The following is a 17,830-nucleotide window of genomic DNA, read 5'->3' as shown; positions in this document are numbered from 1 at the left end:
CTGAATGTGGCAGGCGTTTAACCATTTCTCCAAAAGTCCCTTACTCTTCAGTTTTTATTCCAGCCTGCAGTATAATCCAAATGAGAACCAAACACACAAGTGCAGAACTTGAACAGCAAGGACAGTGACACCTCGGGGTGCCTATTTGATAGAGCTCAGTTTTGTAAAGCATAGCACAAGCACAGAATGAAAAGGCTATCTTTTCTGCAGAGAAGTAGAAGACAAGGGGCAGGGATAGAAGTTGGAGATGCAGATGGAGGTAACTAGAAAGCACCAAACAGCAGTTGGTCTCAGTGCATCAGTAACTGAAATGACCAATTTCTAGGAGTCCACACAGGGGAGAGCCTTTTGGAGGGAAGGAACAATTGCAGTTAGAGCTTTCTCCATGGCACTGAGGGGAACGATAGACCACTTGAGGGGATTTGGAAAAGCCAAAAGCAGTTCATCCTACTGAGAAGAGAGACTCAGTTGAAATCAGATGATCTTTGCAGCTACAATGTTGCATGAGTGTTACAGTGTCCAGAGAGCTGACAGGCAAAAACATGAAATATTGAGGCCGAGAGGAACAAGCTAGGCATAGACAATGAACGCTCAGGCCTTGGTTTGACATGTCCGATATATATGTTTTCCTGGCTGCTGAACAGCTGTGGTTGTGTTTGTGCTGTGATTGCTTCCAGTTCGTGCTGCTGGGAAGGTAGCAGATTTCCCATCCTGCAAGTTCCATTTTGTTTTGGGAAACATGGTTTGACTGCAAGGGTGCTCATTTTCCCCATACAACTGTCAGTTGTTGCTCAGTGGCAGATACAACAGCGGTGTAGCTGAAAGAACAAGTTTGGATTTTGTTGCATAAGAAAGAGCAGCCAAAAGGACACTCAGTGAAAGAATTGCTGAAGGGATGAATTTTATGACCCTCTTTTCTGTCTGTTACCACATTGGCAGACAGTGAAATTGGCCAGAAAGGCTTACTGGAAGGGAAAGAGACATCAGTCAACAAATATTGGTCCTCACCTCTCTTCATTATTAGAACAGATTAGTTAGGATGAGTGTGACGAGTTGGGAGGGTGCTGAGGGAAAGAGGTCAAATTTATGTTCAGACAGAATGTTTCATGCCTCTTTACTGGCAGCTTCCCACCATTTCTTTTATATCTTAAGAGCAGTGATGGTAATTTATTAGTATTTCTATTGCAGCAGAGCTCCTGCAATGGACCAGCAGCCCATTGTCCTGCACACGGTCCCAGTATAACATAGAATGTGCCTGGCACACAGAACTTACTGTCTGAGAGGTAGTCAAGAGAGGCTGGGCACCTACGGATATTACAGGCTGAGAAGAAGACACAACTTGAAAGGTGAGTATAATAAGTCTGTAGCCTTATCAATATTTGAAAAGCCAAGGGTTGACGTTCTTTATGACTTTTTGTAGATACAAACATATTTTCTGTTCTGTTTTGCATTTGGTTCACCTGCAATCAACAGTTTATGCCTGTGTTTGAGCAAGTACTATGTGACTATGGGCTTTATACATCTCGGAAGGCACAATGTTAAAGCTGCAAATTAACTGGCTCAATACAGTGTAGTCTTGCAGCTTCAGTTTGGGATCCAGAAGCAGACATGGCCTTTGCATCTTCACTAGAAATACAGTTTTTGGATGTGATTAAATTCAAGGTGAATTAACCAGGTCTGAGACAAATTCTTCAAATGTCACAGTTCTTCAGTTCTGTGAGACTAAAAAAAACCTGAACAATAGCAGTGCCTGTCAACTGCAGTGGGTACATGCACAGGGAGCAGGTTGGGTAAGTGTCTATTTCCATATTGTTCAACCAGAGCCTGTGAAGAATGTAAACAGAGCATAGTGTCTTAAGATCTGAAAATGTGGGCTGCTGGCCGTTTAATTTAGAGAGAAACTGAGAAGACTAGAAGACAATTTTATGGAAATACTACTTGAAGAAATGATGCAGATATGTGTGATGGATAGAAACTGGCTCTTTGAAAGTCCCCTGTCTTTCTAGAGCTAGTATGAGCATTGTAAAAAGTAAATGGGACATGAGGTAGTTATAGTTGCTTTGCTGCAATATCCCTGCATTTTTGTATGGACCATAATGATTTAGAGTGAAAAGGCCTCTGTTTTTCAAGTCTGTCCTCACTGTTAGGTGTTTTTCTCTTATTGACTGAACTGCAAATGTTGTTGGGCTGTATGTGCCACTTGCTGTAATTATGTAGTTGATAAGACTGCTGGCTAGTTCAGTTGCCCATACTGCAACTGTTAACTGTTGAGGTGTTAATACATGTGGAAGTAATATGTTTACTACGTAACAGACTAACTGATTGTAACGCTGATGGTCAATGAAAGATGTGTGTCGAATTTGGACCAATGTACTTGGTAGGTATTCCCAAACTTACAATTGAGAGATTGTGGACCAAAATGGAAAGGGTCTTTCCTACGGACTAGAGAAAGCAGCTTTCTCTTGCTGTGAAATCATGAAAAAGGACTACAAAGATTACCCGAATTCTTATTTGTTATGCTAATGCAGCATAGCAACTAGTAACTGGACAAAGAAAAATACCAGCTAGGTTGTTAAAATATGTATTATTCCCATGGTGCCATTTTTTTTTAACAGGAGTTCTGAACTGATCTTAGGAACTGTGACCAGTGTACAAAAGTTTTCGTAGATCTTCTGTCATTCTGTTCTCCTGTGATTTCTGTCACTTTCAGATAAATGGAAGATTTGGAGACTAACTTTGTGCAGACGCGCAAAGCACGAGGCATAGAGCAAATGGTAGCAAAATGGCTCCATCGCTCTCGGAGTAGCGCTTCCAGGTAAACATGCTGTGAGTGAAACACCTGTTGATCAGCTTTGGTCAGAGACAGTGCGAGCTTGCTTCCGCTGAACAGATGCAATCAGATTGCAGATCTGACTCATTCTTTCAGTTCTTCTTGAGAAATATGCTTGTTGCATTCCCTAGAAAATTCAAGGTTTTTAAGCAGTCCCCTGCAGTTTCCAGTGGGCCCGACGTTCCTGCTTTCCCCAGTGCTGATTTCACGAGCCATGTCCACAGAAACAGTAGTACTGTTCAGTGTGAAATGTGCTTCTCCTGCAGAGTGGGTTTTATTTTTCTCTGTGGCTTGCCATTGTTCTGTTTTTTTAGAGCAAGACTGTTTTACACTTAAAGGGGGGAAGAGCATGCTCAATATCCTGGTCCATGGCTGCTTTACTTTCCTGAGGTCAATGAATCAAAATTCAGCTGTTAATACAGATGCACATACTTCATTTAAAACTTGGGATATTTCCATGCTCTGTGATTCCCACTGTTGCCTGCTCCTATGAATGGCAAAGAGTTTTGAGCTCTTTCAAACACTGACTGGAATAATCAGCCTGAAGAGATTGAACAGGTCAATTTAACCTGAATTATCAGGTTAAGCAATCCCATACTGTGTGAAGAACCTGAAACATGATCTACATCCTGAATTTTGTGTTGATTATTTCCTGCCAGCATCACTATTTGAATTTGATCACAAATGTTTTTTCGCTGCATATTGCAATTGCTTTTTCTTTGGGTTTTTATTTCTCTAGCTCTTTGATCTGTCAAATGTTAAATTTGCTAATCCATAGGATGGACACTTATATTTTAAAATTTCCAACAGACTCAAGCAGTACAATGCTACATCAGAGAAAATATAGTGGAAGTTTTACAGGCATTTAGCTGATGGACTTCAATCTACAAAGGCACCTATGTGTTTAGCTCTTAATTTGTTGTCTGAATCCCCGCTGAAACTGACAGATGTTCTTTTGTCTAATGTCTCGACATTTCCTGTGTCTCGAGTCACGAATAGAAGAGCAACACAGGACTGGGCTTTCTCCAGCGTGTTCCTGTGCAAGAGTTACGGGCAAGACAGAAGTGCATTAGTGAGGCAGGAAATGAGCTTTGATGGAAACCATCCAAGTGTTCCTGTATTCTTTGCCCATGGCCTCTTGCTCCTCAGGGACAGTGGCTTGGGAGCTACGGTCCAGTTCTGAAGCTGCTCTCGCATGGAATTCCAGCTGCAGTGATCTGACTCCTCTCCCCAATCCAGAGCTTGGGCTTGAAGGGGCCAGGAGCTATTGGCATTGCTTAGGCTGGTGGAGAGGAGGGTTCATCAGTCTTCACCTGGGAAGCTCCTGTCAGAGAAGGCTGTGACAGATGATCATGCCTGGGCACCACATATAAAGCTTAGGGTGGGCTTTGGAGACTTCTCCAAATTCCTCTGCATTTATTCTTGGCTTTAATGGAATCTTGATACAGCCTCATCTGTATACGAGTGGGAAGTCCACTCATCCTTTGACTGGATTCTGGGAGGAGCCAAGAGCTGCAAGTTCTCTTGCTGCCTTGCAGGGTAGGAGTGTTGCTGTGACCCATACAGGTCAGGGCTTGCTGCTGGGAGGACCTGGAGTTCTCCCTCTGTGTGACCACTGGGCTGGGGTGGCTGAAAGAATTGTGGTTTCAGCTCGCCTTGGAACTAGTTGGTAGAACTACCCTGGCTTCTTGAGCTTTCACTGGAGCCCAAGGCAAGCCCTGCAGGCCTGCTCAACGTGGATCTGCATGCTGATATACCAGGAAGAACTGATCTGTCCTGATCAGTTATCACTAATATCAGCTATCCTGATATTAGTACAGCCCGTTGAAACAGGAGTGTAGGGATTCTCAACCTCTTTGAAGAGGTATTTTCTGCTTGTGTCTTAATTAATCACCAGCTTCTTGTCTCACAGGGGAAGAGCATCTGTGACAGATGTCTCCAGTGATGGCATTGGCCAGCCTGCTAGCCGTGTCAAACTCACTGTTACAATATACAAAGATTTGGTCCACCATCACTATGGCTTTGAGATTTCTCCAAACCTTCCTCTTACAATTACATCTGTCACTGCAGGTAGGCATCTTTTCTCTCTCCCTACAGCAGCAGATATGAGAAGCCTAAAGTGTCCCAGATGGCTTCTGTGATAAACTTCAGCTGTTCAATTATGACTGTGCCAGGTAAGCTGTCAACGTAGGCTGTGGCATTTAGCAGCCCTATGTTTCTGTTTCCCCATCTGGATGAGGCAGTGGCCTGCCCAAGTGTGCTTATTTGCTGCATATTTAGCAAAGGTGCTACAGCATGTTCTCTCTTCTTTGGCAGTGCTTTTTAGTGAAATTTTAACTTTTTTTCCATTCATCACATGTGAAATCTGTTGCTAAATTGGGATAGAGCTTTGGGGTCTAATAAAAGTGGGGAGAGAGGTTTTCTGTTATGCCTTTTTTCTTCCTAATCAGAAAACTTGGACATTTTATTAAAACTGAGCTGCAGTGAAACCTTTCCTTTTAAGTCTTGTTTTCTGCTGTGGGAGCTAAAGGTTAAACGCCCTGTGTGCAATTCCAGACAATTTTCTCTGTGTTCTGCCTTTCACCTATGTTACCTAATGCTATGGTTTCCCTGAGGGACAGGTGCTAGTTTGATACAGGAGGAAACCTGTCTGTCAGAGCGATTAAATGCCTCACCCACCAGGCAAGCAGTGACAAAGCTGAGGTTCACATTCACAGAAACCTGTTTTTCGGATCAGAGGATCACCTACTCCTTAGCCCCATAGATTCTGTGGCTGCTACTGTTCTGGGTAGCAAAGCTCTGAAACATTCTTTCTCACAAGTTATGCAACCTCCCAGCAGCGCGTGTGTTTAAGGAAACCTTCTCCCTTTTTTTCAAAAGGACAGGAACAGCCTGAGTCACAAAGGAGAAGTAACAGTTTCAGGAATCCAACCCACATACCCCAAGGTCTAGTGTAGCGCCTTGATCTAAAACCTTAGCACTTGCTTATAGCATCATGCCCTTGCCTTTGTGTCTAATGTTGATTGTGATGAACCTCTGGATCTTTCTCATGGTGCAGAATTTGCAAACAGGGAGTGTCATGTTGTGACAGCTGTCCAGGATGTCAGCGGGCCTTCTTGGGCCCAGGGTTTGCAGTCAGCTCTCAATAGCTGGACCCTGGTTCTGAAGGATGAGAAACCAGCAAGGTTAGACAATATGGAAAATGGAAATTCTGTGCTGATCCTGTGCTGCTTATCCCTCACTGTAGAGGCACAGTCCACCCTCGCTGTAGAGGCACAGTCCATCTATGTTTGTGGGACCCTAGGTTTTCAGCACCTTACCAACAGCTCTGGTCACTATGAACTCAAAAGTAAAGTTGGAAGCAATCTTCCTGTCTTCCCCAAGCCCATTCTGAGTGTGGGCACCAGGGAAGATAAGGGAGGCTGAGCCTAGCTAGCTCTTCCATGGATTCATCTGTATTGCTAAGAGAGCCAGGGAGAGAGCACATGCCTCTGAGTCATCCATTCTGCTTAATTCTTATCAGAGCCCCAGTACAGTTTTGACCCAAAATAATATCTGTCTCCCAAGTCCTACCTAGGCCTGGGGACATCATGGGCCAGGGTCTGTCCCAACAAACAGCTGGTTCCCTCCACCTCCAAGTCCTTCTATGTTGTCCCAAAAGCCTGAGCCTTCCTCCTGCAACCGCAGACGTGCAGTGTGTGTCATTGGCTTCAGACTGTGACAGTACTGTGCTGATGGACTACAACTGTGAAAAAAGATATGCATAAGAATTATTTCCTGAGGTACGGAAGCATGGCTCTCCTGGCCAGAGGAGAGCCAGGGCTATGTGGCACGTACACAGCCAATGCATATCAGCTAGTTCCAGGGCCCCAGATCCCCTATTTCACCATCTAGAGGAAGTTGCTAAGTCAAGAACAAGCCATGTGAGAACAGGAGCTTTTCAGGTCATAGAGCAGTTAGCCATCTCAAATAGCAAGAGTTCTGTTTGCATTATATCTGTCATGACTAACAATATGCTGATCTCCAACAGGAAGCACAGCTGATGGAAAGTTGCTGCCGGGTGATCAGATCCTTCTGATAAACACTACAGCTGTGGAAGATATTTCTATTGAACATGCAGCTGATATCATCAGGTATGGCCCTTCGAGAAACTAAAGGGCTGTCACAGGGATGAGGTGGTGAAAGGAGTGAGAGAAAAGATACAGGAGCCAAGTTTTAAAAGTGATTATGAAGGTATTTGACAGAGTGCAGTCTAAACGTGGTAGTGTGAAGGAAATCATTATCACAAAGGAATATCTCTCCCTTTCAAATGATGTGGCATTCCTTAGGGTCCTGCCTAAGCTGAGCCTTGCAAGGCTAGGCATAGGACATTGAATGCCCTCTTTAAACAAGTCCCAGAGATACAAATTCACTGTGTAGTTCAAAAGGTGCATATAGTATTTCTAAAATGCTGCTGCATAGGTTGTAGGCCACAGAGGTCTCACAGCAGGACCCGTGGGTTTCTCCTGCTTCCTAAAAGCAAAGCATTCTCTGCCAAGATGGTGCTTTCCATGTTGGAGGCTGTGGGTTGCATCCTGCCCAGCCACGCTTCTTCCCTCACAGTGAAAGCTGATCTGCTGAAGGCCTTGTTAATGCCATCTGTCAGCAGAGCTGAAAAGGAAGGTTCAGGTGACTGCTAAACTTGGCTGACTGCATCTGTCTCTGTTACAGGGAGGCCGGAGATGAGCTCCTCCTAACCGTTCTGCGCTGCACGTCGGTAAATTGCTTTTCTTCAGCATTATCAGTAGCACTGCTTACTGTGCTGTGGTCTTGGTTTGGCCATGGTTAACAGAGCAACGTTCACCAGCTGATGGTGAGAAAGATGGGGGTGGCAAGATCTCAGTATAAGACACAAGTGGCCAACCAAAGCCATCAAAGAGCTCTTCAGTAACTGCAAGGGGCCTCTGCCTTTGCACATACTTATACCTTTTGAGGAGCCTTGGGGGAGAATTACTGCATTGACGGTTGCAATGGCAGTTCCTCACAGCTCTTCTGGACACTGGGGCCAGAGCTGTCTGCAGAGGCCTGACTTGTGGCTCATATTGTCTCTGGCAAATTGACTCAGCCAGTAAATTGCAGCTCTAAGTGTGATGGTGCCCTGCGGTTCTGGAAAGGGTAGCAGGTACATGTCTGAGTTGTGTCTCCACATCTGTCCATTCAGGGAGAGGGAGCTTTGTGGGCCTGACGGGGTGTGTTAGGGGCCAGAGGTGCTCCTCAGGGGTGAGGAAGATCAGGTCTGCGTTGACAGTGGCTAGCTTTCAAGAGCAAGCTGTCCTGAGAATTTGTACCTCATTGGAGAAACAGGTTCCCCGACAGGTGTTCTCCATGTGCTGTAGGCCTGAGGATGAGTAAGGCAGATGCCTAGGGTGTTGGCCCAGCACTCTCTCTAGGGGCTCCTTGAAAGCTTTTGAGGTTTTCTATCCCTTTCTCCTTTGGAAGCGCTATAAAATGTTTATACCTTTTCCTTCTGGCTCCATCTGATAGCTCACTACAACCTGAGGAAGAAACATTCATTACAGAAGTCTGACTTGGATTTCCTCCTTTTATATTCAATGAATCTGGGATCTAGCTGTGTTAGGCTGCTAACCACCCTGCTTCATTGTCCTTATTTGAGGGCTGGTCTATAAATGCTTCCTCTGTGTACTCTTTGCTCTTCCAGCTCTCTCCTGAATCAACAAAACTGCTTGTGATAGCTGTCCCCCACCCCCATTAAGGGCTGGGACTTGCGTGTGAATCTTACTTTGAGAAAAGAATGAAAGTTTCAGTATGAAACTTCAGAGCTCATTGGCCACCTCTATAGTATAAGAATCCCTGGAAAGGATGTACTGCCAACATAATGTGTTTATCCATATGGATTTCAGTGTGTATTGAAGCTGAGCTGCAAAGCAAGGGCAAAATTGGGTTTGTGTGTTTTTTGGCTTCTTACAATGTATGGATGTGTCCTGAGGGTTTTTTTTTTTTTTCTTCCCCTAGGAAAGCGTTTTGGGACTATATCTTGTTGGATTACTTGCAGGGTTTTTTTTTTTTTAATTTATTTTGATTTATTCTTAGAAACGTGAGGAACGGTGGTTCTCCTTCAGAAGAGTTCATGAAGTTCAGGCATAAGGTCAAGAGGTTTCTTTGTCATTCATTGAAGATGCATTAAGGAAATAACCTTAAAATATTTTTTCCTGCCCAAAGTTTCTCATATTTCAGATTTTTTCCAGGCATTCAATAGATGTGCACAAAGCCAAAGTAACCAGAAAAGCTTTAAGCAAACCCAGTGAACGGGAGCTTCCCTTCTCTACTAATCTGACCTCTCTGGTGTAGTATACCCGGTGTCAACCTTGCCACAGCGCTTGGTCTGGCTCTGGACATCAAGGAAGAAATGAAGTAGACAAGAACTGAATGCCAGCCAAATGGTAAAAAAGTAACAGGTTGTCAGAGAGAAAGGGATTTGGAAAACCCTTCACAGGCCTTCATACATTGTTGAGAGGCAAGTGGGGCACAAACCCATTTTTGTTTTTTCCTTTGCAGGTCACTTTAAGGACACCTCCAAATACAGCCAAGGCTGATCTTGGGTCTGGGTCTTTGGCTCTTGCCCTATTCTGAAGGCAGCAGTGAGAGGTAACGCCTCCCGTTGATAGATATCAAACCCTCTGCCAAGGCTGCTCTGGCCACTCTAGAAAGTTTGTCCCAGGCCTTGGCCCACCTCATGGACAGCCTTAGGAACATAGTGATCTGTAGAACCCAGCAGATTCCAGAATGGCTTGACAGCTGGGAACTCATGCCTGCCTCTCTTCCCTCATGCTTTCGAAATGCTTACCTTGGAGCAAGATGATTCTGTGACAGGTTGAGGGGCATTTGAGCCTCTGGAAGAGTGCAGGAATTGCTATACCTGAAAATCTTTTCTGAGGATACTGAGAGATACTGCCTGTGTTTTCCCCAGTGGCTGCTTCTTAGTCAATATCATGCTTTACAAGAGGCCAGTTCGGCACAAGAACTCCGTGGTTTCTAGGCTCATGTGGTGCTCTGTGAGCTTGGTAGATTCCCCCAATGGCAAAGGTATGGTTAATGTAACAACAGTACTACAAAGTCAGGCTGTTTTTTTTTGCCTTCCAAAAACTTTCTTAAATGTGTGTAAGGTGAGAGTATGCTCTAGAAATGCCTGTGGGGCTTGAAAGGGTGGCAGACACTGCTGTGTTCATGTAGTACATTGGATGAAGGTTTTCTGGTCTATGGCTTCCAGGCAGTCTGCATACATTGGTTATGAGGTATAGTCCCACTACAAGGAAGCCATTGGTGATTTAACAGTGAGTCTTTCTGTAAGATCCTAGTTTCGTTGTAGGAGTTGGGAAGATGCCCAGATGCAGCAGCTGGTTAACATGCAGTGAAATGAGGAATGTGCACAACGTTTGTTATACCTGTGTCCTTTTATTGGACACCTGGGTTTGGGTTCAGAAAAGAGCAACTGCCCAGATAGATCGTAGAACCTGTTGCAGACCTGGATTTCCCAGGGAAATAAGAGACTCTAACATCATCTGTTCCTGTAAGCATGAGCCAGTGTGGTGTGAGCAGCTTTGGCATGGGCTGTGATCACATTCTGCCTGTATCACGGGCCTTTGCCTCACACATAGCTGTAGCAGACTGAGCTGCCAATGGCCTACTGTTATTTTTTCAGGGTGGGCCTAAGTCATCATTTCTCACTGCAGAGAAGAGGGCAAGGCTAAAAACAAATCCTGTGAAAGTTCGGTTCGCAGAGGAGGTGCTGGTGAATGGACACTCACAGGTCAGTGAGGCATGGTTGCTGCTGGGAACTTTGGGGAACACATCTCTGGGAGAAGTAGGTCACACCTTTGGACAGATCCCAGGCTGGGTTAGGATGGCTGGGACCTACAGAATAGTGACACCCTCACTGTGTTAGCATATCCTGTGTATGTATCGCGGCATCTTGTCCCAACTTGTTTCCTAGGTTTCGTTTGTGATCCGTGAGGAAGCACTGGCATCTCCAGAGGTCTTATTCCCTACCACAGGGTTTTGTCTTTGATTTATTTCCTTGGACTAATGAAAAATACCTCCATGTATGGTTTATGTCCTTTTCATCATGTAAACTTCATGCTAGCATTACATACCTGTTCTACTGCTGTCATGGGACGGAAGAGTCATCTCTTGAGGTGCTAATCTCTTCATAGTAAACCTAGATGGAAGTTTCTGCACAACAGATCCTAACCCTAAAGATAAAAGAGCTGAATCCTGCTGTACGTGACAGTTTTCTTGATGCCAAAGTAGTTGAGGCGTCTCCTCCTGGCCTTGGGCAATGTTATGTTCAGGTAGTTTGGTAGTGGTCATTTGCCTTTGCTGTTAAATTTGACACAAGAGGTTTGATAGATGATAGGGTCACTTGCTGCCTCATTGCGTTTCATATCCTTGCAGAAGACTGTGCAGTGCTGCCTCCATAGTAGACCATCTGTAGCCTGAGTTGACCTGTCCTAGTGTGAAACAACAAGAGCATGGCTCACTGCAAATTTGTCGCAGAGTTTCTAGTACTGATAATGAATGATCTGTGTAGATGTGGATATGCCTGTGGCAGAAAAGTACAAGCAGAGAGGACACTTATTCTTAAGTGGGAGAAGCTCTTAAACATTTTCTTTTTCTATTTATGTAACTTACTGAGAAGTTCAGTGTGGTTCGGAGGAACTAGGATAACCTGGGAGTCTTTCTTTAATCAATTTTCTCTTTTCCTCTTCTGGATAAAGAAGTTCAGTGCCCAAACTCCCCCTGCCTCATCCCCCACTCGTAAGTGCGGTTCAGTAGTTGGGGTCGGACCAAATTCTGCTTCTTTGTGCTTTGTAATGTGTGTCACTAGGCCCTTTCCTTCTTCTCTTCTAGGCTCTCTTCTCTCCCATCTCTGGCTGTACTGAGCTTTCGTGACCCAGCTCAGGCAGTTTGTTCCTCCACGGGACGCATTTGATTGCCCTCCTCTTCTCACCCTGCACCAAAGCAGAGGTGCAGCTGGAGATGCCAGGGATGGCTTCAGCTTATTAGACAGGCATAGTGCAAGTGCTTTGACATCTGTGCCTGACTCTAGGCATGTCAGAATCCCTCCTCCTTTTTGGGCCCTCACTCAAGAGAAGGAGAGGATTAGGTGTCACTTCAGGCACAGTTCTAGACACTAGGATCCTTTCCTCCCTCCCCCATACCTCCAAGACTGCCAGCTGTTGCCAGATGTCCTAGGACTGCTGCAAGGCTCTGCTCTATCTTCGGCTGTGTTCAGATCCTGCTGATGTTAATGAAAGGGCTGCAGTCCTAGGTGAACACTACTGTAGCTGGGCCACCCTTCCTGGCATAGAAGCCACATGCTGGACCCTTCATATGACTGAAAGACATGAGACACAGGCCACAGATCTCATACAGATAAGGAATATAGAAGGAAGGGAGCACGCTGGAGGTGGTTCATGAGCAGGGATGACTGTGAGAGGCCTTGGGCAAGCCTGGTCTTGGGATATAGCCAGCCCTGAAGACCGAAAGATGCCAGCAGTTTCTGTTCTTCTTGTAGTTGAGGGTTCACGCTGGTCTCTGCTTGGGAGTTCCCATGGAGCTGTTTCAGCCACAGGTTGGGCACTGCTGTTGCAGAGGAAACTGTGAAGGACACAACTCTGCTAGTGCATGGAGGTCTCAAATTTGTGCCATTCTATGGGGTACGAGGTAAGTTTTGACAGCTCCAGCAGCTGGATCGCTGAGAACGAAAGATGGAAGATGGAGTGGAAGATGGAAGGTCGTACTCTGCATTTCCTACAGGGCCTCTATCAATATTCTGCTGAGCCGGGTTATCATCCCCTTGCAAGTGCAGAGGAGGAACATAGTCAACATACAGTTTCATGTTCACACAGTGAGAGCACAGAGGTAAGAGAAATCCAGGGAGGTGCTTAGATCCCACACGTGTCACCTCCCTTTACACCAGCTGGATACAACCCCTGATTTGTACAGTAAAATCTAAGTACAAAAAGAAGAGTAAGCATGTTTGTTGTATATTTATTTCTTCTTTCTGGAAAAGTATTATTCACCACAGACAGCAGCTACTCTGCATGTGTGTTTCAGAACTGCTCTTCCCTTCTCTGTAGAAGATTGATGCATTAAGGGAGACAAAGTGGATGTTATGGCACTGAGGACTGCAGAGTATCCTGTTTCAGTAAATGTACAACTCTTGTCATCTTAATGGAGCAATGCTAAATGAGCTCTGTGGCCTTTGGAAGGAGCCAAGAAGCTGCCTTCTGCAGATGAAATCTGAAACTCCAATTTGGGAGCATAAATTGTTGATGAGCCCAAATGCTATCAAGCCTCCATTTTCTGGTGCAAACTTGGTTTATTTCCATACAGTTGAATGATATGCAGGAGACGCATCCCCTCAGGATCGTCAGGTCAGCATCAACAGCGTACTATTAGAAGTTGTGGATCTGGCTCTAACTTGGTGTGAATCAGCCTTTCATCAGACAAAACTGGAGGAGTTCAGGTGCTTAAGCCATATCAGAAGCTTACCAAATTTTAATTCATAATCATCTGTCAGCACCTTCTCCAAATGACAGAAATCTCACCTGGATGAACCGGCTGTCAATTTGATCTGACCAGGAAAGCTGTGATACTTCCTTTTATCTATGAACATTTCTGTATAGATTTCAAGTCCTGCTATGCGCTGGCTGAACAAACCAGCAAAGCCATATTCATATAATAACCTGCTGGAGGTACCAAAGGAGATATGCCATAGGTGTAAACAAGCACCATTTCTCTGTAGTTGACGGAGGACCCAAAGCTTGTCAAAGACATGATCTGTTTGGGCTACTTAGCCTAGAGGAAGTAGGGCTTGGGCTCAAGAATAGTGACAATGATGGTTCATTGGGAGGGGAGGGAAAAGGGGGAAAAGGCAGAAGACACAAGTGTTTTATGTTCTCTGTTGTAGCACTTCCAGGGCTTGTGGGGTCTCCATCAAGAGAGACCAAGGCCATGAGATTTTTAAGGTGTTTCACAGCCGATGAAGCATAGGCTAAATCATCACAGAAATATCCTTCTCAGCCTTGACACTGTCATGAAAGTGGAAGAAATAATGTGCTGGTTCAGGAAGAGTAAAGGGAGACCTGAATGACAAGTTTCAGGGTAGAGGAGGAGTAAACACCATCTCAGCACTGAACAGCAGTAAGAACAAGGCTGAAAACAAGAGAAAAGGCAGAAACAGTCTTTACTAAAGGGAGAAGATGGTGGGGTCAAGGGTGTAGTTTTAGGCACCCACAGAAGGAGAGAGGCCAAGTTCCCAGATTCTCCTGAGAGCACCAAAGGAAGGTACTTTCACTATCGTGGTCGTTGCCTTGCCTAATGCTTTTGAGACATATCTCAAGAAACTCTGGTAACACCATATGTTGTTCACAAGATCCACAATTCTTAAGGGGATGCTCAAGAAAAGTACCACTCCATACGCAGATCGATCCTACACCTTCCCTTGGTGTGCAAGGTCTATTCATGGTAGCGTGAAGGGCTTGCATAACTCTTGAGTGAAGGCACAGCTAGTGGGAAAGTGTCAGTGTGAAGGTTAGTATTGTCCGGTGCCTGACAATGGAAACATATCTTTTCTGGCAGCCTTCACTGCTCTTACGGTAGTGAGCAGGGATGATGGCTCTCAGCTTTTGATATCATGCCATGTGGGAATTGGACAGTGGGCCGTGTACACTTATTGCCCTGGCAATAGGTGTTTTATTGGAAAGGAATTTGTTATGGTCTTTTCCCCTTGTTCCACAGCAGGAGCATAACCAGGGAATAAAACTAGGGGCCCTAGGTGAGATTTGTAACAGCAGAGAAAGATTAGTAATTATATCAGGATGTGCTGTGTCAGGTGGAGCAGCCTGGCTCCCAGAGGCCTCATAGGTCTGGGGATTAATTAAGGCTGTTGCTTTTGTTGCACAGGGGAATTCTCTTCTTTGTATGCCAAACGTTCTCAAGGTGTACTTGGAAAATGGGCAGACGAAGGCTTTCAGGTTTGAGAGGAGCACTACTGTGAAGGTAATGATGACTGGTTATCTTTTTGTGTTCCTACCACCTCTATTCAACCCAGTTGCAAAGCTGTACAAGCAGCAGAACTTACAAAGTCTTGGTTACAGGTTAGCCAGCTGGTGCTGATTGCATTGCTGGCCACTACTCAGTGAGCTGGATTTTCTTTGCTCTTACTGCAGTGGCAGCATTGCTTTGGTTCTCTTTTCTTCCTAGAAAGTGATGGGCAGACTTTCTGGAGTATTAGACGGAAATAACATTAAGGAGGCAAAACAAGGGGATCTTATTTATAATCCATTGATAACTTTCCTCAAAAAAGAGGGCCTATTGTCCAATTAATCCAAATTTCACAGAGCTATAATGGTCTCTCATGCAAATAAGTCCCTGCAAATCTTGTGAGAATCAGTTGCTGCTCAGAGGAAAATATAATAATAAAATAAAGGAAAGAGGCGGTAGAGAAGAATTGAGAAGTGATATTTGAATGTCCGTTTGCAAGGGATTAATTGCTAAAAGATGGATTAGATCCTCATGATTGACTTGAGTTACTCACCTCTATCCTGGAACAAATTTTTCTTACTGGAGTTGAGTGAAACTTTCACCAGTTCAATTCATACATTTAAACAGGTAAATGCTTTTTTGAAATAGGTGTTTTCAAAAGTTTCTCTTATTTGAAAGGTCCCTGCTTAAAATTGAAATGAGCCTTTTCACAAACATCTATGCACATCCCATGAGGTCTGAGTGAATCAAAGGAGTTCTATTTTAATTTGTGCTCTGTCAAGCCCTGTGTAATGTTTTCTGTTTACCAACAAAAAACCCAAATAATTATTTCCATAATATGTAATATTCCAGTAGACTTCTCCATACAGCTGAACACCTCATCAAGTTTGGAAAGACTTTTGCTGACAACTGTGCTCTCAAATTCTTCGTATTTTTCATGGTGGGGGAAGGATTGTTTTTCCCCAGTTCTTTGTAGTTTCTTTGACTAGTATCTTAGATTTCTAGAAAGGTAGGATGATTAAGGGTAAACATTTGGGCTGAGGGTGACAGAAAACGCCAACACCACTAAAAACTATAAACTAAAATTAAAACCTGTGAGGCAAAAGCCTTCAACATGAAGCAGCCTAGGGCAATGCAACTCTAGGAAAAGGATTTGATGCCTGCTGTATCTTGAAGCTTTGCATCTTACTCCAGCCTTATTACAACAAGCCCCAATTTCTCTCCCTAGTCCTCTTGACCTACCAAAAAAATATGCTGTCTTCCCTTCATCTACACTTCCCAAGCTTCCCCCACAGTTGTCTCAGCTCCCTCCTTTGTCCCTTACTTACCCACTGGCTATAGTCAGCATACGTGGGTGTTTCTGAGCTACCTGTATGCTGACTGACTAGCTGGCATGTGCATTTGCTGGTTGGACATCCTGCTGGGCTAGAAGAACAGCTAACTGCCAAGCTTATGTTTGACATCACAAAGAGATTGGCATCCCTCATATCTCTTGTTCTGATAAGCTTGTAGGCTTTGTCTAAGCATGAGACCTCTATCGTCTGTCTAGGTCCGTGGGTTCAAAATCTGTCAGTGAAGAGACAAAGTACAATTAGGTAGGCATTGATTTCCTGTGAGACAGCACTAAAAATGTCACTACTCTGTTGCAGAAGCCTGTTGGGTTCAGCTTTTGCCTTCTCAGTGCTGTCCCACACAACTGCCAATGGTAGGCTGGAATCAAAGGTAGCTTTGTTAGCATCCGGATTCATACAGCGTCCTAGCAAGGCTCAGCAACTGTGTTTAAATTGTATTTAAATGTCTATATGTCTTGCCTTCCCAGGACATTGTTCTCACCTTGAAGGAGAAGCTCTCCATCCAGAGCATAGCACACTTTGCCCTAGCCTTGGAGGAGCAGTACAACATTGCTAAGATTTACCTGCTGCATGACGATGAGCTCATCGAGCAGGTGAGGAGAGCACCTCTAATGCAGCTGCACTCATGCAAGGGGTCACAGGATCAGTTGGCCTGGTGCCCCTCCTGCTTCAACAAGTTATAGAGAGAGCCCAGCTCTGCAGATATCATGAGAGGTACGAGAGGAAGAGGGCTTGGCTTAATGTGCTGTGAGGAAGGAGGGAGAGCTGTTGACTACCTGCAGAGGACAGTGTTAGAAGTAGTGAATCCTCTGGCAATTCTTCTCCAGAGGTGCTGTTCTCTTCTCTGTGTCTGTCATATATATTAAAACTGCATTAACCAGAGCTCACTGAGAAATAATGCTTTCAAAAATGCCGCACTCAGTTTAGAGAGACCACAGAGCAATACCCACAAGCTGGTATTGCTTGAACAGAGTAGTGCAATCGGAGATCAGCATGCTTTGTGCCAGCTGTTAAATAGGTTCATGTACAGAGGAGCGTTTGAGACAGTTTTTAAAAAAAAATTAGTGTACCGCTTGAAAAACTTGCTCAAATTTAACTTTTTGTTTGTACCATAGTTGCTCTGTTACTAATTCTGGGCTAATCTAATTAGTGACAATGAGCCTAACTGTGGGTCTCATCTCCATGCTCTTGACTACGTTGTTGGGTGGTGATCTGCACTGATGCACAGAGGTTCTGTCGTTAACACCCTCCATCCAACCCCTGAGCATGAGTGTCTGAGAATTTTTTTTTTTTTTTTAGTTTCTGCTGATGAACCTGTTCCAACTTTGCCTAAAATATGCTAAAAGTATAGTGTAGTGGCCTGAACATTATATTGATATTATGATGATGATACAGCAGCCCAAAATAGCCCACTTGCATCTTCTGGCTGAAGTTAAAATCAGAGGGGCTTGCCCTTTCCTCTGTCATTATTGTATAGCTTTGAAGCCTCTGTTGTGGTTATACTACAAGTACATCAGCTCAATGGATATTTAATGAAGTTTGGCAGCCAAAGGACTTCCACTCCATCACAGGGAGAAAACAAAAAAACAGAAGAATCAAA

At 44.5% G+C, this 17,830-nt stretch overlaps 1 protein-coding gene across 1 annotated transcript in view; it reads left to right on the top strand.

Annotated features, from left to right (window-relative positions):
- The first annotated feature begins 1,194 nt into the window (after positions 1 to 1,194).
- FRMPD1 (FERM and PDZ domain containing 1) overlaps positions 1,195 to 17,830 on the top strand; it is a 29,520-nt gene continuing 12,884 nt past the window's right edge. Inside the window, exons 1-8 of the mRNA XM_009676903.2 lie at positions 1,195 to 1,346; positions 2,711 to 2,815; positions 4,743 to 4,900; positions 6,861 to 6,963; positions 7,541 to 7,586; positions 10,530 to 10,637; positions 14,798 to 14,893; positions 16,698 to 16,823. Of these exons, the coding sequence (XP_009675198.2) occupies positions 2,715 to 2,815; positions 4,743 to 4,900; positions 6,861 to 6,963; positions 7,541 to 7,586; positions 10,530 to 10,637; positions 14,798 to 14,893; positions 16,698 to 16,823 (738 nt within the window). The 5' untranslated portion in view covers positions 1,195 to 1,346; positions 2,711 to 2,714. The remainder of the gene's footprint in view (positions 1,347 to 2,710; positions 2,816 to 4,742; positions 4,901 to 6,860; positions 6,964 to 7,540; positions 7,587 to 10,529; positions 10,638 to 14,797; positions 14,894 to 16,697; positions 16,824 to 17,830) is intronic.

This window comes from Struthio camelus, chromosome Z, assembly GCF_040807025.1.
Source record: "Struthio camelus isolate bStrCam1 chromosome Z, bStrCam1.hap1, whole genome shotgun sequence".
Lineage (NCBI taxonomy): Eukaryota > Metazoa > Chordata > Aves > Struthioniformes > Struthionidae > Struthio > Struthio camelus.
This window is presented reverse-complemented; position numbering and strand designations above follow the sequence as displayed.